Source organism: Vicugna pacos, chromosome 29, assembly GCF_048564905.1.
Source record: "Vicugna pacos chromosome 29, VicPac4, whole genome shotgun sequence".
NCBI classification, from domain to species: Eukaryota; Metazoa; Chordata; class Mammalia; order Artiodactyla; family Camelidae; genus Vicugna; species Vicugna pacos.
Genome location: NC_133015.1, coordinates 14,978,176 through 15,001,402, shown reverse-complemented (window position 1 = coordinate 15,001,402; position 23,227 = coordinate 14,978,176). Strand labels below are relative to the sequence as shown.

The window sequence follows — 23,227 nt, the reverse complement described above, 5'->3', positions numbered from 1 at the left end:
CATGGGGATGGTGATAATTATTATTACCTATCTCATAAGCCTTTCAGGATTATGTAGATTAAAATTTGTAAGATACCTTGAACAGTTCCTGGCAAAGTATAAGAAGTAAGTGTTTATAAAAATAAACAAAACTATCTGTGATCACCTGCTGCAAAATCCTATTGCTTATTATCATTGTTCTCCATCCAATCACATAGGCAGACATCTTATACAACTATCACGTCTGAGTGTTTTTCACTCAGGTTCACATCTTCTGCTGCTAACATGTCAGGAATATTCCGGGGCAAACTCCAAGATGTGCTGTCCTATCCAAGGAATCACTGATTGAGCTTCTCTGGGCCATATGCTGTTTTTGGGGAACTTGGTCTCCTGCAGTCCTCTGTCAGTTTTGTGTTTTTTAACAGGCATTGTTAAAAATCAAATTATATAAACTTAAAAAATAAATTAAATTAAAAACAAAGGTAATTAATACCCAGACTCACTCTTTCCTAATTATTGTCTTACATTTGACTGTGCTCTCAAGATCAGTTACTGCAGTCATATCTGTGTTCTGGAAACAGTGTCAGGGTGGTGGTGTGCATCTCTTCCTGACTCCATGTTCAGTCGCACTGGGAGATCAAATCAGCCATGGTGGGAGTCCTTACACCATGGAAACTGGCAAATGCTGTAAATCAGTGCTTGTTACATTTTTAAAGGGTTGTAAAACAAACAAGAATATGTAACAGAGACCATATGTGGCCCATAAAGCCTAAAATATTTACTTTCTGGCCCTTTACAGAAAAATATGCCAATTCCTGGTTAAGAAAGTGATGGAAATGAGACAATCAAACTTGAAAGTGTGCATGTCAGAATCCTTACTTTTAAATAGCATTTAAAAACTGCTGCTTCTAGCAACATTTACCGCACATGTATAAAAAACGATCAGACCTCAAGCTCGGGGCTCAGAACTTGGAGTGTTAATTCCTCTGAGCCCGTGGCCATAATAAAGCTGAGTTCTCCAACCCTCTGAGTGCTGCTTGGTCTCTCCAGAAGTCTGGATTTCTGTAACAAGGTCACTTCATGGGATCCCTTACCCAAGCTCCCTCCTTACACAAAATGTGTCCGTCTGCCTGTGTTCTCACCTGTGGGTCGAGCATCTCTTAACACACACCAGCTACCTGCATTGCCTCTCATTGGAACTGCTTTTATGTGTTCTGTTTCTGTTTAGAACACTGGGTTTCAAGAGGTTTTTGGACCATAGGGATGTGAAACCTTTCTCTGACCTTGGCTCATGAAAAATGCTTTTTCCAGGTTGTGGTTCATCTTTTCAGCTGTCTTTCTTGGCCTTTGGTCATTTTTTGGTTTTGTTTGGTTTTGTTTTGCCACAGGAAGAGCTAAGCATCTCCCTTCTGGCTGTGGCTTCACACTTAGAACAGCAGTGCCTACCCCAAGCTTATGCACATAGTTACTATAGTTACTAAAAGGGCTTCATTTTGTGCATCTCATCTTTAATCCATCTATATTTTCCTCTCAAAATACGAAAATTTGAATTCATGTAAAAAATAATTCACCAGTGCCTGCTTAAGATATGTGGGCAGACACAAAAAGCCACCTTTTAAGTGATTTCATTGATAAGGAACCTCCAGGATAGGTGAAGAAGAGAGTTGGGGATTAGGCTTTGTCATGGGCTGGGGGAGGGAGGACGTGGGATGTGCTTTGGATACAAGCTTTTACTTTGAGGAAGAAAATAGTCTGAAACCAAACAGTGGTGTTGGTCTCACAGCATTGTGAATGCATTTAATGCTCCTGAATTGCACAATTTAAAATGGGAAAAGGCTAAACTTTATTATTGTAAACTTAAAACATAAAAGTATACTGTAATAGAAAACAAGAAATCTGACTCCATATTAGATATGCTCTTTTGGCTTAAACACTGCCCTGTTTTCTAGGCTTAGTCTTGCTAGCTCTGCACCTTTTGTAAAATAATGTTGCCTTTAGCCTGAAATAGACAGGAGAGCCTATTCTCAAGGCTCTGACCTTTAAGGATATTAATACTTTTGCACTAACATAAAGACAACAATTTGCAGAATAGAAAATAACATTTATTTTGTTAGAGGTTTTACAGGGCCAGCTTGACCTGACCAACGTGGACAGCTGCAGACCAAGTTAATGGCAGACTAATGTCCTGGAGAACCATCTTCCCCAAGTCAGAACTCAGGCTCCTTTTCTAGTAAAAGGGGGAGGGGATGTGGTTGGTTGTTGCAAACTTCTTGTGTAGAACTTCGTATGCTCTTGGAATCCTTTGCAGCTGTCCACTTGGGTCAGGTCACCATGCACCTGTAAAACCTCCAACAAAACAGAGATTGTTTTCTATTTTGGAACTTGTTATCTTTATAGGAGTGCAAAAGTGTTAATATCCTTAAAGGTCAGCCTTGAGAATAGGCTCTCCTGTGTTTTCAGGCTAAAGGCAACACTGTTTTACACAAAGTGCACAGCTGGTAAGACTAAGCCTAGAAAACAGGGCAGTGTGGGGGCCATAGGTTAGTACTTAGCGGCGTGGAGTGTGGGAGCGGGGACCTTGGTATGAGGGGGAGCCCCATCTTGGGCGTCCGGTGGGAGACTTGGCCTGGCTGGGGGTGGGGAGCAGTAACGGGGTTGGGAGGGAAAGCGAGCAGGGAGAGTGGGGCTAGGGGGTGTGGCCTGGCCGAGGGCCGGTCATGGTTCTGGTTGGGTGCCAGGACCGGTGGGTGACGGGAGGGGGATATTAGGGATGGAGACCCGGTGGGCGGGGTGGGCCCGCCCGGCCCTGCCCTGCCCTGCCCCACCCCACCCCAACCTGACGCCACTCCCCACATCCCCAACAGCGGGAGTTCCAGCCCGAGCATCCGCGCTGCAGAGGAGGAGGGGCGCGCACGCGTGTGGACCCATAGACTCGCCGACAGGGACCCGTCCAGAGCGTGTGGGAGCTGGGCGGGAGCCGGGCGCTCCTGGACCAGCTCGGAGGAGGAACGCGGCCCGGGTTCTGGGCCGCTGCTTAACGTCGCCTCCGTTGTCGCCGCTGGGCAGGTAAGGGGGCGCTGGTGGGGGAGCGCAGGTCGGGGAGCCAGCGAGTGAGGCCTGGGCTGCGCATTTGGAGAGGCTCGAAGGTAGCGGTGCGTAGGTGAGGCCCGGGCCTCCCGACCCGTTAGGACCCTTAGGTAGGTCGGGGTCACCGCGTAGTTCGTGGTGCCGACCCGCTGCCACATTAGCAGTCCGTGAATGCCGCCTCATCGTTGCCGCTTATACCGGGGGGAAGCGGGTGCCGCCCCAGGAGATTGGAGGGCACCGGACGGCCAGGGAGCACCTCAGACTAACCCTCAGGCCATGGCCTGCTCCCAGGAGACGAGTGCGGTTTTGTCTGGTTGCGGCGCCGACGGAATCGGCGGTGGTGGCGGCATTGGCGGCGGCGGGGAGAGGGATCTACACTTGGGAGCCTGTGAATTTGCTACCGTCTGCCTTGCGTCCTATCCTGGGGGCCAGGGCGCATGTTGCAGGTTATTCCGCCCATGGGAGATGACAAGGTGCTGTAGGGTGTGGGGACGGCGGTATCGCGGCGGCGGCAGGGAGAGGGGTATACTCTGGGGAGACTGTTGCTCCCATCTCCCATGTGTGCTGTCCTAGGGGCGGCCTCTGCTGCTCCGGGTTCGCAGGACGCATATTACAGGTGAGCCTGTTTCTAGGGGGCGGGCGCGGTGCGGTCAGTGTGCGGGGGCAGCGGCAGCGGGAAATGGGAGCAAATACCCTCGCTTGCACGGGGCAGCCCCAATGCCGCCGCCGCCGCCGCCGCCGCCGCTTCCCCTTGACAGCACAGCGCCCGCCTCCCAGGAGCAGGCTGACTGGGGACGTGCCTGGGGCAGCAGAGGCCGTCCTCAGGCCATGCCCCGGGGGAGAAGAGGGCAAATCAAATCAGTTCGCCAGGGGCAGCAGCGCCCCTCTCGCTGCTGCCCCAGGTTCGCAGGACAGTTGTTTCCAGGTCTGTGGGTTCCCGGGAGGCCGGTGTGGTGCGCTTAGGGGGCGGCGGCGGCGGGGAGGGGTGCTGCGCTCCCGTTAGGGGGGGTGGACTTGCTCCCATCTCCCCAGGGGCTTGTGCTGGGGCGGCCTTTGCTGCCCGAAATTCACATAGGTAGCATGTTTTCGTGTCAGCCTGCTCCTGGGAGGAGGATGCAGTGCGGTCTAAGGGCAGCCTCAGTGGCGGGCAAGGAGTTCCCAGGACTGGGCTGTAGCCCAGTATAACTAACTCTAATTTTTTCTCTTGCTTCCTCAGTTGGTGGCTGTAGGGACTTTTCCATTTAAGGTTATTACCAGGTATTGAAGATAGGTTTCTTTGCTATACGGAAGAAAGTTTTTAAAAAATCCGTTTGTATATAGTGGCTAATTTTTGTAAATCTCAATCTCCCAAATTTATCCCTTCTGACCCCCTTTCCCTTGTAACCGTTAGATTGTTTTTATCTTTTGTAGATAAGTTCACAATGTCTTTTTTTTTGTTTAAGATGGCATATATTAGTGGTAACATATGGCATTTTTTTCTTTCTGGCTCACTTCAGTTAGAATGACAGTCTCTAGATTCATCCATATTGCTGCAAATGGCATTATTTTATCCTTTTTATGGCAGAATAGTATTACATTGTATAAATATACCAGAACATCTTTATCCAGTGATCTGTTGCTTCATTTCGGTTGCTTCCATGTCTTAGCTAATCTGTCTAGTGGTGTTATGTATACTGGGGTGTAGGTTATCTTTTTGCATTTGAGTTCCCTCTGAATATATACACAGAAGTGGCATTGCTGGATCATAGAGTAAGTCTATTTTTAGTTTTTTGAGGAATTTCTGTATTATTTTCCATAATGGCTACACCAAACTACATTCCCACCAGCAGTGTAAGAGGGTTCCCTTTTCTCCACACCCTCTCCAGCATTTATCATTCATGAACTTTTGAGTGACGGCCATTCTGACTGGGTTTTGTAGTTTTGATTTGCATTTCTCTGATAATTAGTGATATTGAGCATTTTTTCATGTGCCTGTTGGCCATTTGTAGTCTTCATTGGAGAAATGATTGTTTGTTTTCTGCCCATTTTTGGATTGAGTTGTTTTTTGTTAGTAAGTTTTATGAACTTTTAATATATTCTAGAAATTAAGCCTTTGTCAGTAGAATCATTTACAGATATTTTCTCCCATTCTGTAGGTTGTCATTTTGTTTTGCTTATGGTTTCCTTTGCTGTGCAAAAGCTTGTAAGTTCAGTTAGGTCCTGTTTGTGTATTTTTGCTTTTGTTTCTGTTGCTTGGGTAGACTGCCCTAGGAGAACATGGCTGAGAGGTTATGTCAGGTAATGTTCTGCCATTGTTTTCTTTTAAGAGATTTATAGTGCCTTGTCTGCATGTTTAAGTCTTTAAGCCACCTTGAATTCATTTGTGTGTATGGTCTGAGGGAGTATTCTAACTTCATTGATTTACATGCAGCAATTTTTGCTACATCTTTTGCTGAAGAGACTGTCTTTACTCACTGTGTGTTCTTGTCTCCTTTGTCAAAGATTAATTGACCAAAAGTTTGTGGGTTTAATTCTGGACTCTCTATTCTGTTCCATTGATCTGTATGTCTGTTTTTTTTCCCCCTTCTTTTCCAGTTTTATTAGGTAGAATTACTGCAGTTCAACTACATACACATAATATTGCATGTAGATACACATACACAGTATACTGCACTATTTTTTAGTTTACATGTATATACTGTTTATCATTGTTAAGGAGAGGTTAGATTTATAAACTTACATAGTTCTCAAGGGAATAAAGGCAACTACAAAGAATCAACAGAATGTGGTAATCCAGTCATAAAGGACTGTCAGATGTGCTTACATATATTCAAGAAATCAAAATAATTAGTCCATTTGTGGCCTTATTATTGTTACTATTTTTTAGATTCCTCATATGAATGATGTCATATGGCATTTTTTTTTTCTCTTTTTGGCCCACTTCACTTAGAATGACAATCTTCGGATCCATCTGTATTGCTGCAAATGGCATTATTTTATCCTTTTTGTATGGCTTAGTAGTGTTCCATTGTATATATGTACATCTTCTTATCCAGTCATCTGTTGATGGACATTTGGGTTGTTTCCATATCTTGGCTATTGTAATAGTGCTGCTGTGAACATTGGGGTGCATGTGTCTTTTAGAATTTTATTTTTCTCTGGATATGTGCCCAGGAGTGGGATTTCTGAATCACATGGTAGGTGTATTTTCAGTTTTTTAAGGAACCTCCATATTGTCCTCCATAGTGGCTGCACCAATCTACACTCCCACCGACAGTGTAGGAGGGTTGCCTTTTCTCCACACCCTCTCCAGCATCTATCATTTGTAAACTTTTAAATGATGGCCATTCTGGATGGTGTCAGGTGATACTGCATTGTACTTTTGATCTGCATTTCTGTGACAATTAGCGATGCTGAGCATTTTCTCATGTGCCTATTGGCCATTTGTATGTCTTCATTGGAGAAGTGCTTGTTTAGGTCTTCTGCCCATTTTTGGATTGGGTTGTTTGGTTTTTTATTATTAAGTCATATGAGCTGTTTATATGTTCTGTAAATTAAGCCCATGTCAGTTGCATCGTTTGCAAATATCTTCTCCCATTCCATAGGTTGTCTTTTTGTTTTGTTTATAGTTTCCTTTGTTGTGCAAAAGCTTTTAAGTTTGATTAGGTTCTGTGGTTTATTTTTGCTTTAATTTATTGCTTTAGGAGACTGACCTAGGAAAACATTGTTACAATTTATGTCAGAATGTTTTACTTATGTTTTCTTCTAGAAGTTTTATGGTGTCCTGTCTTAGATTTAAGTCGTTAAGCCATTTGGAGTTTATTTTTGTGTATGATGTGAGGAGGTGTCCTAGGGCTAACTTCACTGATTTGCATGCTGCTGTCCAGTTTTCCTTAACACCACTTGCTGAAGAGACTGTCTTTTCTCCATTGTATATTCTTGCCTCCTTAGTAATTGACTGTAGGTCTGTGGGTTTATTTCTGGGCTCTCTATTCTGTTCTGTTGATCCATTTATGTGTTTTTAGGCCAGTACCACACTGTTTTGATTACTGTAGCCCTGTAGTATTGTCTGAAGTCTGGAAGGGTTATTCCTTCAGCTTCATTCTTTTTTCAGTATTACTTTGGCCATTCTGGGTCTTTTGGGAGTCCATGTAAAATTTAGGATCATTTGTTCTAGTTCTGTGGAAAATGTCCTGGGTAACTGGATAGAGATGGCATTAAATCTGTAGATTGCTTTGGGTTGTATGGCCATATTAACAATATTAATTCTTCCAATCCAAGAGCATGGGATATCTTTCTGTTTCTTTAAATCATCTTTAATTGCCTTAGTCAGTGTTTTGTAGTTCTCCACATACAAGTCTTTCACCTCCTTGGTCAGGTTTATTCCTGAGTTTTGTTTTTGTTTTGATGTGATTTTAAAAGAACTTAAAGTTTTACTTTCCTTTTCTGATAGTTTATTGTTAGTATAAAGAAATGCAACTGATTTCTGTATGTTAATCTTGTATCCTGCTACTTGCCAAATTCATTTATCAGCCTTAGTAGTTTTTGTGTGGAGCCATTAATTTTTGACTGCTCCCTTGCTTTATGGCACACATTGACCTAGGTTCATCATGTATTTCCTGCTCCAGACATCAAGCCAGGCAGTTTTCTAAAGAGCCCTGGTTCTACGTATTGTGAAATGATTTTGAGATCATACTGGGTGCTAGAGGAAATCTTTCTTTAGGAATAGAATAATGCTATTTAAAATTGATCACCCATTTATACACTGGACTAGAGTTTTTAAATTTAACTTTAATTTTAGGTTGGAATGACGGTTAAATGCTTTTGAACATATGAAGAAGTTTGTGAAGGAAATACGGGCAAAGTTATCAGATTGGACAGAGATGGATTACATGACCTCAGTGTGCAGTGTGATTGGCAGCAGAAAGGAGGCACTTCCTGGGTTTAGGTACATTCACGTGGAACTTAATAGGTAAGAACATTCTTCATTTGCTTCTTAATTAGATTTAGAGTTCCCAGAAATGAATGCTAACTATAGTTGATTTTTTTATTGGAATCTCTAGGCTGTCCTCCACCAAGTTCTCCTTGTCACATCAAGATTGGTGGTAAAGTTTGTGTGAAAGCTTGAGTCATGACACCAAAATACAAGTGGGGGTCTGTGACTCAGCCAAGTGTGGGGGTTGTGAAAGGTCATGGTACCTAGGCAGGAAAGCTCTGGGTGTTGGCTTCTCATCAACTAGTGTAAACTAGGGCAGGAAAAACAAGTATTAAGCAAACCTTATGATGTAAAAATAGTGTCCTTCTGCTTGTCAGTGCCCTCTTGACCAGGAGCACACCTGCTGTTGAACAGAGTCAGGTGTATTAAGTCCCTGCAACTTGGGAGAATGCATACCATGGAGAATGTGGTGTCTCCATAAGTGTGTGTGTGACAAAGTCTAATGGGTTTGCATTGGGTATTTGGGGGAGATTTCAAGGAATTGGGGTGATCCTAAGAATGGATGCGTTAATAAATACTACCTGGAGGACAGAAATAATTGAGTCAGGATGAGGTCATGATTGGCAGGGAAGCAGTCATTCATACTAGCCAGGATGGGATTGTGGTTTGGATTTAATTGAATGTGACCAAATGTGTTAGAGTGGTTTTGTTTTTATCTTGATCTGTCAGTCTCAGGCTGACCTTGTCTCATACTGGGGTTCTTGTTCCGTCAGTCCTGCCAGATGGCCAGCTCCCTCAGTGTTCTTTTTATTAATGCTGTATAAAAATTTAGGATTGAGTTTAAGAAATGGAGATGTGGAAATGATGGGTGTTATTAACTGGAAACACAAAATTCTCCTCAGTTTATATTTAATGTGATGTTGAGATTTCAAATCACGATATACTATGTCCATTTTAACACTTGCATGAAAAATAATTAAATATATGCATGGTTTTATTTTGCCTTTGAACTCTTTCAGTGCCATTTTTTGCTTTGTTTAATTTCAGCCTTGTGGAAAGCCATCTTTGGGTCCAATAGCTTGGATTAGAAATGGCTGCAATAGTGGTGCTTACCCAGTGGGCAGAGATGTTACAGTTTTTTAAGTTACTTAAGAACAAATGGCTTAACATTTTATTTTGGTTTAACATTTTTCTTCACTTAAGAGATTCTTAAAAGCTTTAGAAATCAAAACAAAGATAAATTTCAAAAATAATGGTTTAGAAGTCAGTGTTTTGAGTAGCTTTCACTAAACGGCAAGAAATATCTTAACATTATTAATGTAATCTTTATTCCCTAAGATACTGAATGGAGTTTTTAGTTGGTGTAATTAAAAACAAACAAATAACTCTTCTTATTGTGGAAAATTTCAAACAGATACAAAGGTAGAGATTATAGTATAATGAGCCTCCATGTGCCCAATACCTGACTTCAGCGATTGGCAGCTCCTGGCCAAACTGTCCGTCCATGATCTCCTGCTTCCATTATTTTGAAGCTAATTCCTGATTGACATCATGTGTTAGTTCATCCAGGAGTACCTTAGTCTTAGTATGTCTCTCGCAGAGAGAAGTTCTCTTTGTAAAACACAGAACTGTAATATAATGTCACGTGGTTAGGTATAGTTTTAATTTTAATTTTCAGTTTTTATTGGTGAAAAAGATGTTACAGACAATTTCCATTCTGCTCTAGCTTTCAGTGCCAACGAGAAAGACATTATTGTCAACTTCCTCAGCAGTCTTACTAGACTGGGCTGTTATCAGAAATGGCGTTGGTACCCAGTGTCCATCCTGGCTTTACATGAGTTTTGATTTTTATATTACTGGATTCACTTGGGAGGAATGGCTTTCTTTGGAATCAAGTTTAACAAATGACCTCATCTTTTTCTTACCAATTCAATGGCTATTTTAAAAATAGGTGTGATCGCTGTCAGATGTTTTCTATCAATGGATCTTGATTCAAATGCAGAAACTGATTAATTTGATTTTTGTGAAATGTGTTTCAAAACCAGGAAACATAACACCAGGCATACATTTAGCAGAATAAGTGAATGAGGTATGGTAGAATGGTTATGTTCTCTTTCCTCAAAATTTATTAGTGAGGTAATTATTGTGGAAACAGAGGTACTTAATTTTGATCTGTAAAGCTCATACTTAAGTGGTCAGCACTGTACTGTGTGCAGAGTGAAACAAGAAAGATGGTCCTACTGACTTGGTGAATTGCTTTTTTTTTCAAAGCAATAAAGGGGTCACTGGAACTAGAATAATGGTGTTTGTTTGCTTGTATTTCCATAAAAAAACAGTAAAAGGGTCTCAAGAAACTAATAAATGGTTTTGTCGGATAGAATGTGAAATTGGAGAAATGGAGAGTGAGTCTTTTTATTTGTATGTGTTTTCATGACAGCAGAATATATCCAGCATAAAATTTGCCAGTTCAACCAGTTTTAAGTATACAGTTAAGGGAATTTGCACACTAACCCCACTATTTCTAGACCCTTTTCACCACTCCAAATTAGGAAGGTATCCCTTAAGAAATAATTCCCCATTCTTCCCTCTACCAATCCCTGGCAACCTTTAAATCTGCTTTCCGTCTCTGTGAATTTGACAACCCTAGGTACGTCTTATAAGTGAAACCACTCAAAATTTGATTTTCTGTGTGTCTGACTGACTTCACTTTGCACTGTGTTTCCAGGGTTCGTCCATGTTGTAGCATGTGTCAGAACTTCATTTCCTTTTGTGGTTGAGTAATATTTCATTGTATGTATATACCACATTCTGTTTATCCAATCATCTATTATGGACATTTGGGTTGTTTGTACCTTTCAGCTCTCATGAATAACATTGCTGTCAACATTGGTTTACGAATCTGTTTCAGTTCCTGTCTTCAAAACTAGGAGTGGAATTGCAGGGTTGTTATGTAGTTCTTTAACTTTTGGGAGGACTACTAACGTGTTTTATATACTGGCTGCACCGTTTTAACATTTCTTTCAGCAATGTATGAGGGTTCCAGTTTCTCCACATCCTCACCAACATTTGTTTCTTTTCTCTTCTTTCCCTTTCCTCTTCTCTTTTCTTTCTTTCCTTTCTTTTCTCCCTCCCTTCCTCTCTCTCCCCTCTACACCTCTCCCTCCATCTCCCTCTCCTTCTTTCCTTCCCTCCCTCCCTTCTTTCTCTCCTCCCTCCCTCAGTGACATTAAGCCTCTTTTCATGTGCTTTCTGCCACTTATCTCTCCTTTCTGAGGACATGTCAATTCAAGTCCTTTGCCCATTTAAAAACTTCTAATATTGAGTTGTAGGAGGTCTTTATGTATTATAGACAGTAAACTTCTATCAGATACGTGATTTGCAAATATTTCATCCTATTCTGTGGGTTGTCTTTTTGGTCGCTTGATAGAATTCTGTGATGCATGAAAGTTTTAAAGTTTAATGAAGTTTATTGTATGTTTTGTTTCTTTCGTTGTCTGTGCATTTGGTGTCATACTTACACTTCTTGTAGGAAACTATTACTAAATCCAGAGTCATAAAGATAAGACCCTATGTTTCTTTCTAAGAGGTTTATAGTTTTAACTCCTCAGTTTAGGTCCTTGAACCACTTTGAGTTAATTTCCGTACATGGTATAATGTAAGGTATAATGTATAATTTTACTTTTACATGTGTACCCAGTTTTCCCAACGCTATTTATTGAAAAGATTGTCCTTTCGCCATTGAATGGTCTTGGCATCTTTTCTGAAAATCAACTGACCATAAATGGAAGAGTTTTTTTTCCCTGGGCTTTCCTTTCTACCCCGTTGGTCAGTTGCCTGTGTTTACGCAAGTACCTCATCACACATTGTGATTATGATAGCTTTTGTAGAGGACTATGTGACTCCTCCAAAGTTATTATTTTTCAAGATTGTTTGACAATAGTCTGTTGGAAGTGAATATGAATTTTGGGATGAATTTTTCTACTTTGTAGAAACAATATTTTGATAGGAGTTGCATTGAATCTGTATATCACTAAAATTGTCAAGGTATGGCTTTTCATTTACTTAGGTCTTTAATTTCTTTCAGCAGTGTTTTGTGATTTCAGTGTATAAGGCTTGTATGTTCTTGTTTAAATTTATTCCTAAGGTTCTATTTTTCATTTACTAAATCAAATTATTTTAAAAAATTTTCTTTTTGGAATGTTTGTTGCTAGTGTGTAGGAATATACACTGCATATATACACTACATATTTTCAGCACATTTTGTGTATAGAATTTTTATTCAGCAACTTTGCTGAATTAATTAGCTCTGACAGGTTTTCTTTTGGTAGAGTCTTTGGGGCTTTCTACATAAAAGATCATTTGTCTGTGAAGTGAGATAGTTTTACTTCTTCCTTTCCATTTGGATGCCTTATATTTCTTTTTCCTGCCTTACTGCTTCAGCTTGATCTTCCAGCACTAGGGTGAATACAAGGGGCAATGGTGGGCATCCTTATCTTGTTCCTAAACTTAGGGGGGAAGCTGTCAGTCTTTAAGCACGGAGTATAATGTTAGCTGTGGGGTTTTCATATCTGATAGCCTTCAGTATTTTGAGGAAATTCTTTTCTAGTCCTAATTTGTAATATTCTCTTATCTTATGTAGGAGATCTGTGGGATCTGCAGAGCTATCTCCTTTCGAAGGCTAATAACTTTATTTTAACATCTATACTTTATATTTTTTGATCAGCCTGCCATGAGTTTATCAATTTTATTAGTCTTTTCAAAGTATCAGCTTTTGACTCTGAATTGCTGCCTCTCGTATCATTATCATTCCTTTCTTTTTCTAATGGAATTTAGGTCTAGATTGACCCCCACACCCCTCCATCCTTGAATTCTTATTAGCTCATCAGTGTCTCACTTTTATCTTTTCTAATATATGAACTTAAATATTTAAATTTATCTAAAAGCAAAGCTTAAGCTATATCCTGCAATACTGATATGTGATAATATCTCATTATCTTGCATTTGAAATTATTTTAGAAATTCCAGTGCAATTATTTTCTTGCATTCATTGATCTTCAAATTTTCAGATTTGTCAACATTTTCTACCTGTCTTTTTTACTGGTTTCTGCATCGCATTCAGATTATGTACCGATTGATCTTTGACATTTTTTGAAACTTGTGTATGATCTAAGACTCAGTGTATGATGGGGTTTTACACATGTTGTATGCATGCCTAGAAGAATGCCTCCTGCAGTTCTGTGGGGAAGTTAGTGTTTCCTTATTGTATCTTTTTCTACCCTGTTACCCTCACTTCTTCTGTAATCTTGTATTCTAATTATATTTCTGGGAGGTTATAAATAATTTGTTTTAATTCCAGTGTGATGATCTTTGTCTTTTATTTGGATCTTTTAGATATTTACATTTAAAACAATTACTGAAATAGTTGTATTTAAATTGATCAGCTTCTCAGTGATCTGTTTTCCTTTCTCTATTTCATCTTCCTTTGGACTGGTAAGTTCTTCGTTATTTAGCAGCTCCCTCACCATCACACACTTACTGGCTTTGAAGTCACACATACACATTTTTGCTATTAGTAGTTAGTCAAGATATTAAAATACCCATTTTTAACATATCAAAATCTAATATTATTTAATGTTTTTACTCTCCTCCTAAGCAATGTAAGGATATTGGATCCTCTTAACTTCATTTACCGTCATTCTGATAATCATGTTTGTTTATTATGTTTAAAAATTTTACACAGACACATTTTTACCAATACAAATGATTGTTATTTTATGTACTCAATATTTGTTTAGATTTTTTTCACATCCTTAATATTGTAGTATTTCTCTGTTCCTTTCTGTATCTTCTACTCCCATCTGTCATCATTTTTCTCCTGCCTAAAGAACAGCCCTTAATATTTTCTTTAATATGTCTCTGTGGTTATGAATTCTGATTTTGTGTGTCTTCACTTCTGAAAAATATTTTTGCTGGGACTTTTTTTTCCAGCACTAGAAAAGTACTATACTGTGCCATTGTAATTTGGTTTATATTGTTTTTGCTCAAGTCAGCTGGACGTGTGCTTATTGTTCCATTAGCTCTTCAGTCTTTATGTTTCCCCTTAGTCTGCTTTTGAGCTATTCTTTTGTTTTTATCTTACACAAATTTTACACGTGCATACATTTTTTATATGTATCTTTCTTGGGGTTATTAGAGCTTTTAATTAATTACTTTTCCAGCTTTTTCTGAGCTGTAATTGACATGACATTGTGTAAGTCTAAAGTGATGTGATGCTTAAAAAGTGGTGTGATTATTTGTTACACATATAATTGCAAAATGATTATCACAATAAGGTTAATATTCTTTATTTCTTGGTTGTAAAGGTTTTGTCCCACCCCTTTAACACAGTTTGACCACCGTTCAATAGGACAGTTTGCAGTATCCTACGGCCGTTCCGGAAAACAATTGAAGCGTTGTCACAACAGTCAGCCAGGGATGCTGCCGGACAGCTGGTCGCAGATGGTGAAGAGCCTAAATGTGTCATCGTCCGTGAACCAGGCTTCTCGTCTCATTGATGGCAGTGAGCCCAGCTGGCAGTCCTCCAGCTCACAAGGAAAGGTGCGTGCCCTGAGGCCCTTCCACACACACTCTGATTGGGATGACTTTACCTTTTAGAGCTCCAACATGAACTTTGAAAAACTTAAGTTATACTCTGATGGTACCTGTCAGTTCTCATTTCATATTTTAGTTCATAATTATTTTAAAGTTACAGAGCAATATGCCATCCAGTCTTTACTGTCAGAAATTTTAAATACAGGTAACGAGTTTTATCTAATCAACCAAGTGACAGAGGGTGTAATAGGGTGTTTAGTTTTATATTGTTTTACTCCCACATATAAAATGTACAAGTTCAGATTTGGCTTCTGTTTAGAAGTTTTTCTAATACATCTTGACAAATATGTGATGATCTTTGGAAGGCTGTCGTAAGTGCACATCATCCAGACATGAAGGGTAGACCCGGGGAAAGGGGCTTTTTCTCCACCATGACTCTCATGTTTTCTATAATCCACTCTTTAATGGATATAAAGGGACCACCCTAGAATCAGGAGTCTGTAAACACATCATTTCTGGGGCTTAGAGGGAAACTTCCTTCTAATGAGCAAGTAATGGAATAGAATATTCTTACTTCTGCCAGCTTAAAGGCAGAGTCTAACTCTCAAGCCAAATGATGTATTTTAAAAATCTTACTTTGATTTAAGCTTTAGTGATACTATCTAATTAGCTAAAATATAGCTGAATTTTACTGAGAATGCTTTTTTTTTAAGCATTGGAGTCATTTGGAGACTATGTCCTTATTCATAGATTAAAAATGACAGTAGATCCTGCTGACAGTAGCTCCATGCCTTCTCTGGTGGTTGTGTCAGGTAATTGAATTCGTTTACTCAAAAAGTATCTTCTATCCTATAATAAAAACTCCTTAGTTTGATTCTTTTATCCTCCCTTTTTTTCTAGGTGGAAATTCCCTAAATAACCTAATTGAATTAAAGACAGTCAACATTAACCCCACCAACACCACAGTGTCCCTCCTGAACGACTGCACAGAGGGTAGGTATGTTAGATAGCATTCCTGTCTAATGTTAGATGGTTTGCAAGTGACAATGGAGATGACCTTCTTTTTTTATTTTTTTAATCGAGATATATAGTCAGTTAACAATGCTGTGTCAATTTCTGGTGCCGAGCACAATGCTTCAGTCATACATGAATTACATATATTCATTTTCATGTTCTTTTTCACCGTAAGCTACGACAAGATAGAGACGACTTTCTTGGATCATTTCTGTACTAACATTGAGCCCTTTTTCCATTATAATTAAATAATTGTGTTTATTTTAAAAATTGAGAGGTACACAATTTGAATTTACTGCTTATCAGGTCGGCTTGAAAAGAAAACAAAACAAATTTCTTCCTCACTATCTTTAGTTAGAAGCCTGGGTAAAAAAGTTCATGGCAAAAGTTGTTGCACGGTCAGAAAATCTGATCATTGCTAGCAGTTAGATGATATAAAAAATAATTGTTTTAGCTGTCATAATGGTACTGTGGGTATATTTTTAAAATGCCCATATGTCAGTGATACGTACTGAAAGTCTGAGACAGCATGCTGCCTGTAGTTTCTTAGGATATGTGAGCCCTGTGGGCCATACATTGATAATTGTCAAACTAGTTGATGGGGTTGTGGGACCCTTTGTACTATTTTCCCTAATTTGTACATAATCCGGTATTTTTATTATGTTTTGAAATGTATGAAGGCTCTGTGGCTACCTGACATCTAATCTCTTTCTCTTAATACATCTTGGTTTAAGAAAATTTTGAGACAAAAAGTTTGCAGTCATTCAGTAAGGCTGTCATACTGTTTCATTTTAGTAAGAGAATCACCGTGAGTCCCATGCCTTGGAGGGACATCCTTGGTGAATCAATGACTTCTTTTTTTTTTTTTCAATGACTTCTTTTGAAGGCATTTCCCTCTCATGTGGCTGCGTCAACCCTGCCTAAGATTTCCAGCACTTAAGAAAAGGGGCTCCAAGTTTCCGCACATTCCATGTCTCACACGTCCTGCTCTCCAGCACAATGATGTAAACATACTTAACGCCACTGAACTACACTCGTAAAAATGGTTATATGGTAAGTTTTATGTATATTTTATTACAATAAAAATTTTTTATTTAAAAACTAATAATAAAATACATAGCACAAAAGGCTGTAAAATATATACCGTACCATCTCCACAGGAAAACGCAATTAGGGACAAATAAAAAAGAAAAGTGCAAGGATGTGTATCATGTATATACTAACAGTGACATTTCAGATAGGAAAATTAAACATCCTTATTTTCCCTTTTAAAAAATGTTTTTCTAAATACAGTGTGTTCCTACATTAACTATTTTCCTAAATTAAACTAAATTATAATTTTGGAACACTCAACTAATATTTACCAAGTAGGCCTGTGGGCATAAATCTGTTCTCATTATTTTGAGATTCATCCACATTGCATCAAAATTTACATCTTTTCAACTGTTGAATAGTATTTTATTGATGAGTGTACTGCAGTCTGTTCCTCCATTTGCCAGTTGACGGACTCTTGGGTTGTTCCAATTTGGGGGCTATATAAATAAAATTGCTATGAACATTTGTATACAGGTCTTAGATGGACATACACTTGCACTCCTCTAGGGTAAGGACCTAGGAGAGGAATGATTGGATCACACGGTAGATGCATGTTTATCTTCTAACGACACCTACAAACTGTTTTGCAAAGGACTTGTTCTAAAGCTCCTCCATATTTCTGTCTCTACTTGGTATGGCCAGTCTTTAATTTTAGCCGTTCTTTATAGACGTGTAGTGGTATCTCATTGTGGTTTTACTTTGCATTTCCCTAACGACTAATGAAGTTGAGCATTTTGCTTATTTACCATCCAAATACGTTTTCTGATGAAGTGTCTGTTCGTATCTTTTGCATGTAATTAAACCTAGGTTTTTTTTTATTGAGTTTTGAACATTCTTTATGTATTCTTGGTGCAAGTCTTTCATCAGATACATGATTTGCATATATTTTCTCCCAGTGTGGCTTGTCTTTTCATTCTCTTAGTTTGAATTTTAAAGGGCAGAAAATTTCAACTTTGATAAAGTCTAGTTGATCCATTTTTATTTTTTATGGGTCGTACTTTGGATATTGTGTCTAAACAACCTTTGCCTAACTCAAGATTATATGGATTCTTTTTCTGGGTTTTTCTATGAAAGTTCGATGCTTTTTGATATTTATGCATATGTTTGAGGTATGGGTTGAATTTTATTTATTTATTTTTGGTGTAGGGATATTCGGTTGTTTCAGCTGCATTTGTTTACAAAAACTATTGCTTCTCTAGTGAAAGAATTTGTACTTTTGTCAATAATCAGTTGTCATGTATGTGTGGATCTATTTCTGGAATCTCAGTTCTGTTTTCATTGATTTATTTTTGTGTTTTGATGCCAATACCATAGGGTCTTGATTACTGTAGCTTTATAGAAGACTGAATTGAGGCTTTGCTAATTCTTTAGCTTTGTTCTTTTTAAAATATGTTTTGGGTATTCTAGGCCCTTAGCATTTTCCATAGAACTTTTAGAATCAGCTTGTCAATTTTTATAAAGTAGCCTACTTGAGATTTTGATTGCATTGGATATAGATCAGTTTGGGACAGCTTCACAGTATTGAATCTGCCAACCCATGAATGTAGTATTTCTCCCCATTTGTTGAAATCTTTACTATTTCTCAGCAGTATTTTGCAGTGTCAGTATACAGGTATTTTATATCTTTTGTTTTATTCATTCCTAAGTATTTCATATTGCTTATCCTGTTATAAATGGTATTTTAAAAATTTATTTTATTCTTTGCTATTACCTAGAAATATTCCAGTTGTTCCTTGCTAGTGTCTAGAAACAGAATTCTCTTTTTAAGGACATTTGGATTATTTCTAGTTTTTGGCTATTACAAATAAAACCTGCTATAGACATTCATGTACAGCATTTTGAGTCAGCCTTCCATATTTTAAATAGACCCCAGTTGTTTTTTTCTGCTTTTTTGTTTCCTTGATTTTTCTCTGTTGTTTATCTGTTTTCAGTTTATTGGTTTATATGCTCATCTTTCTCTTTGCTTTATGTTTATTTTCTATTCTTTTTCTAGTTTTTTGAGGTGAGAGTTTAGATATTGATTTGAGACCTTTTTTTCTAATGTAAACGCTCAGTACTGTGAATTTCCCTCTCACTGCTGCTTTAGCTACATGTCTCCAGTTTGGGTATGTTATATTTTCTTTTTCATTCAGTTTTTTTTATTACGTTTTTCCAAAGAACAAGCTTATGGTTTCCTTGATTTTCTCCATTGTTCTTCTGTTTTCTGTTTCCCTGATCTCTGCTCTGTTTATTAATTCTTTTTGTCTAAGAAGCTTAAGTCATTGGCTTAGGATCTTCCTTCTTTTCTAAGTAGACATTTACCTTTCTTGATTAATTGACTGATTACCCTCTATATCCCTTTGCTGTGAAATTTTTGCTTTAAAATCATATTTGTCTGATATTAATATAGATAATGTGATAAAACGTTCTTTTGATCAATGTTATGTAGTATTTAAACCATGGTATACCATATACCATGACAAACTATTGTGTATCTTTTCCATTCTTTTAATTTTAACCTATTTGTCTCTATCAGTATTTTGCTATTTGTTTTTTATTACTTCTAACTGTTCATTGTTCTTTCTTCTCTTTTTCTGCCTCTCTTTGAATTAGTTGTTCTTTATGATTATATTTTTTCTTTGTTTTCTTTGAGCTCTTAACTAACGTTATTTTAGTGATTGCTTTAGATGTATATTATGCGCATGTAACTTACCATAATGATATTATGCTACTTCATGTATACTAAATGAGTCATACACTAGTATATTTCTGTTTTTTTCCCTCCCCACCTTTGTGCTGTTGTTGTTACACATTTCTGTGTATGTTGTTAACTTGATAGTATTTTTTTTGCACATTAGGTTAAGAGAAGAATGTCTCTATTTACTCAAGTGGTTATCTTTTCCAGTGCTCTTCATTCCTCTTTGGAGGCCTATGCTTCCACCTGGCATCATTTGCCTTCTCACTGAAGGACTTCCTTTATTATGTCTTGTAGTTCAGATCTGGGTTCATCCTGTCTGCTTTTTATGCCTGAAGTAGTCATTTTGCTCTATGTTCTCAGTCTACTCTAGCTGGGTGTAAAGTTTGGGGTTGACATTGTTTTCACTGAGAATTTGCTGTCATTCTTCCTTTTGGTGTTCTGTACCTAACACGTGTTTTATCTCAGACTATGTTTTGGATTTTCTCTTGATTTTTCCTGGTTTTTATCTTCATGTTTTGTGTACTTGTTCATTATGCTTCTTGGATATTGGGTTTATAATATTCATCAAATTTGGAGATTTTTCAGTCATTTTTCCTTCAAAAACTTTTCCTGTACTTTTCTGTCTCCTCTTTTTTGGGAGATCTAGTTTCATTAGATCTCTTGAAGTTATCCCACAAAACTGACAATTTGTTCATTTTTTAACTTTTTTTTTCTGTATTTCATTTTGGAGCATTTCTATGCTATATCTTCAAATAAACTAGTAATTTCTTCATTTTCTAATATGCTGTTAATGTTACCAGACAGTTTTGGTCTCAGACATTGTAGCTTCCTCTCTAGAGTTTTTTTTTTAAAGAGGTAAAACTTGTTCACCTATTAACTCTTTGTTTTTATTGACGTTTAGTCAAAAATTATTTTAAAAATTTGTTAATTTTTATTTTTTTCAATGGAGGTACTGGGAATTGAACCTGGGACCTTGTGCATTTTAAGCATGTGCTCTACCACTAAGTTACACCCATCTCCCTCATCCTCCTGTAGAAATTTGATTTGGGTGTACTATCTTCCATGTCTCTGGTTCTCTTCTTCAACATATGTAATACAGATACAGTGTTTTAATTTGCCTGCTGATTGTAACACCTGTGTCAGTTATGGATTGTTGAGATCTATTGATTTTTCTTATTTCTGAATCACAGATATTTTCCTGCCTTTCTGCCCACTTGATAACTTTTAGTTAGATGCTGTACATTGTAAATTTTACTCTGAATGTTTCTGGAGATTTTTGTGTCTATAAACTTTCTTGAGCTTATATATAATTAAGTTATTCTGAAGTAGTTTCCCTTTGGATCTTGGTTTTGGACTTGTTAAGTGGATTCAGACCTGATACTAGTCTGGGGCTCGTTGTTCCCAGCCACTGGGTATTTTACTCAGTGCCTGGTGAACTGTGAGGTCCTCTGATCTGGCTGATGGGAGCAGGCACTATGCCAGGCTCTCTGTTCTCTCCCAACCGGTGTGCCGCAGCACAGCCTTTCCTGCAGTTCTTTCTTTGTCTTTGGGCAGTGCCCTTTCATGTAGGCGCCCATCAGTTTCTGTTGCATCCTCAGCTGGGTGAGAGGGGTACCTGCACATCTCCAGGGTGCTCTCTAGGCAACTCTCTCCTCTTGCGTCCTGTACTGTGAGCTTTGGCCACGTCGGGCTCCCCTCCTGTGTCCACTGAGACCACTGGGCTCCACCTGGTTCCTTCCCTCTGCTGAGGTCTGGGAACCCTGAGGGCAGTGAGCTGGAACATGTGTCCGCTAGGACTGTGTATTGTGAGACTCTTGTCTTTTCACTATTGTTTTGGATTACTTTTTGTCTTGCATTTCAAAGATAGGTAAACACACAGATAGTTATTGTGGTAGTGTTTTCACAGCTTATGTATGTACAGCTAAGTTGTTGTAAGTGCATTCTGCAGTAGGGTTTTACATCTTTTTGCAGTTATAGTGAACCTTTGCTGAAAGTAGCTTCTTTAGAGAAGTATAATTTTTTTTAAGTCTGAAAGACAATAATGGTCCTGATAGTAAATCTGTGAAATAGGAAAATGCACTCTGCAATGTGTTTTACAAATTACAGGAGGTCAAATTACAGAAATAGAACTGTAATCGTAAGAATTCAACCCAAACTTAACAGTAATAACAGTAAATTCTGAATTTTTTAATTTAGAAAAATTAGTAAAACTATTTTCTATTCTGTACTTTTCAGAAATAAATGGTTATTTTTGTCTTTTTTCTCATATCATATTAGGTAACAAATAGATTAGCCTAGTAAGTAGTTTTATTAATGACAAAGTATGATCACTGCCATCTAGGCATTATTGTTGTAAATTCAAATGTTACTCTCTTTTTAAAAAGAAGTCCCAAATATTAGGTCAGTGTGGGACATAGGAGTAGCACCTTGCCACTGGCCAGGAAAGTTTGAAAACAATCCCAACTTTGTTTCTGTCTCCCCCTGAATCTGAGACGTTGACATCATTAAAGCTTAATGCACAGCCCACCACTGTGTTACTACTTTAATAATATATTCTCATTTTTTTTAAAAATAGCAATCAGGGAGTTTATAGTTAGCAGTATTAGCCATTTCAATGTCGTGAATCACTAAAACTTTAAAATGCAATCAGAACATTACAGACTGTAGGGAGTATGCGGTACTGGGGGCTGACCCTCAACATCTCCAGTCAAGAGACGCCTCTAGGTGTGTTCATATTTGCAGCTCTAGTTTTAGACAGTCTGCCACTGTTTGACCTGGATGGCTTGGTCATTCCTCTCCATGTCTGCCCTCTCCTGTTTGACCCCCAGTAACTTCTAGGCTCTGGGTCATTTTTATCACCGTTCTGCTCCTTCGCTTGTTTGTTCTTGAGGCAGACTTTTCCTCAGGTTGTGTATCAAGAAAAAATCTTGTAATCAGGCTTTTTGTTTCATCAGTTGGTATGTGCTGGGTGTTTTGTGTGTGTCAGGTGCCTCCTGGCTACTTGTACCTAGATCTCTTCAAGCGTCTCTCTGAGTTCTGGGCTATCTTGATTATAAAGATGAGGAAGCCGAGCCCTGATTTAAAGTAGATTTCTCAGACTCCCAAATGCTCCATTCTGCCTCATCCCTGCAGAAAGGTCTGGATCAGAGTGGGCATCCTGATGTCTTCCTGCTTTGTCTCCCACTTCCTCCCACAGGTGTCTGATAATGTTGTTGGAGCTCTGTGTCACTGGGTTGGAGAATATAGCCACAGACTCACAGAGTGGCCACCTATCCTCCCAGCCTGTGATGGTGGAGAGCAGCCATCCCTACACAGACGACACTACCTCCAGTGGCTCAGTGCGCAAAGCAGGTACTCAGGGCTGGTCCCAGGGAGGAAATGGGGTGGGGGTGCTGCCTGTAGAATAGCTTCATTTTTTTGCCATCACATCAGTGGAAGCAACGAGCATTGTTTTATAGAAAAGCTGCAGAATTGCACAATTCCCTCCTTGGGTATGATTAACTTGCTCTAGAGCACCTCGCAGAACTCAGAGAAACGTTTACTTAAGTTTACTGGTTTATTATAAAGTATAGGCAAAAGGATACAGATGAATAGTCAGATGAAGAGATACACAGGAGGGTGTTCTATAAACGTCTGTGAGATCAAGTTGGTAGGTGGTCTTGTTGAAATCGTCTGTACCTTTACTGATTTTCTACTTGTTCTGTCAGCTGTTGAAAGTTGAGTTTTGAGATCCCAGCTGTAATTGTGAATTTGTCTCCTTTTTACGTTTCTATCAGTGTTTCCTTTGTGTGTATTATGTCTTTGTTATTAGGTGTGCGTATCTTAATTGTTACATATTCCTGATGTTTGACCCATTTTTTACTGTGAAA

The 23,227-nt window shown here is 38.6% G+C and overlaps 1 protein-coding gene across 3 annotated transcripts in view; it reads left to right on the top strand.

Moving 5' to 3' along the window:
• Positions 1 to 23,227, top strand: part of LOC107035089 (ryanodine receptor 2-like) — a 117,391-nt gene that overhangs the window by 33,777 nt on the left and 60,387 nt on the right. Inside the window, exons 6-9 of one of the 3 annotated variants that reach the window (XM_072951847.1) lie at positions 14,388 to 14,578; positions 15,473 to 15,565; positions 16,473 to 16,639; positions 22,555 to 22,709. In XM_072951847.1, the coding sequence (XP_072807948.1) occupies positions 14,388 to 14,578; positions 15,473 to 15,487 (206 nt within the window). In that variant the 3' untranslated portion in view covers positions 15,488 to 15,565; positions 16,473 to 16,639; positions 22,555 to 22,709. Of the gene's footprint in view, positions 1 to 2,843; positions 3,046 to 7,846; positions 8,018 to 14,368; positions 14,579 to 15,472; positions 15,566 to 16,472; positions 16,640 to 22,554; positions 22,710 to 23,227 lie in introns of those variants that run through there. The other 2 variants (XM_072951845.1, XM_072951846.1) reach the window with 2 other exon arrangements.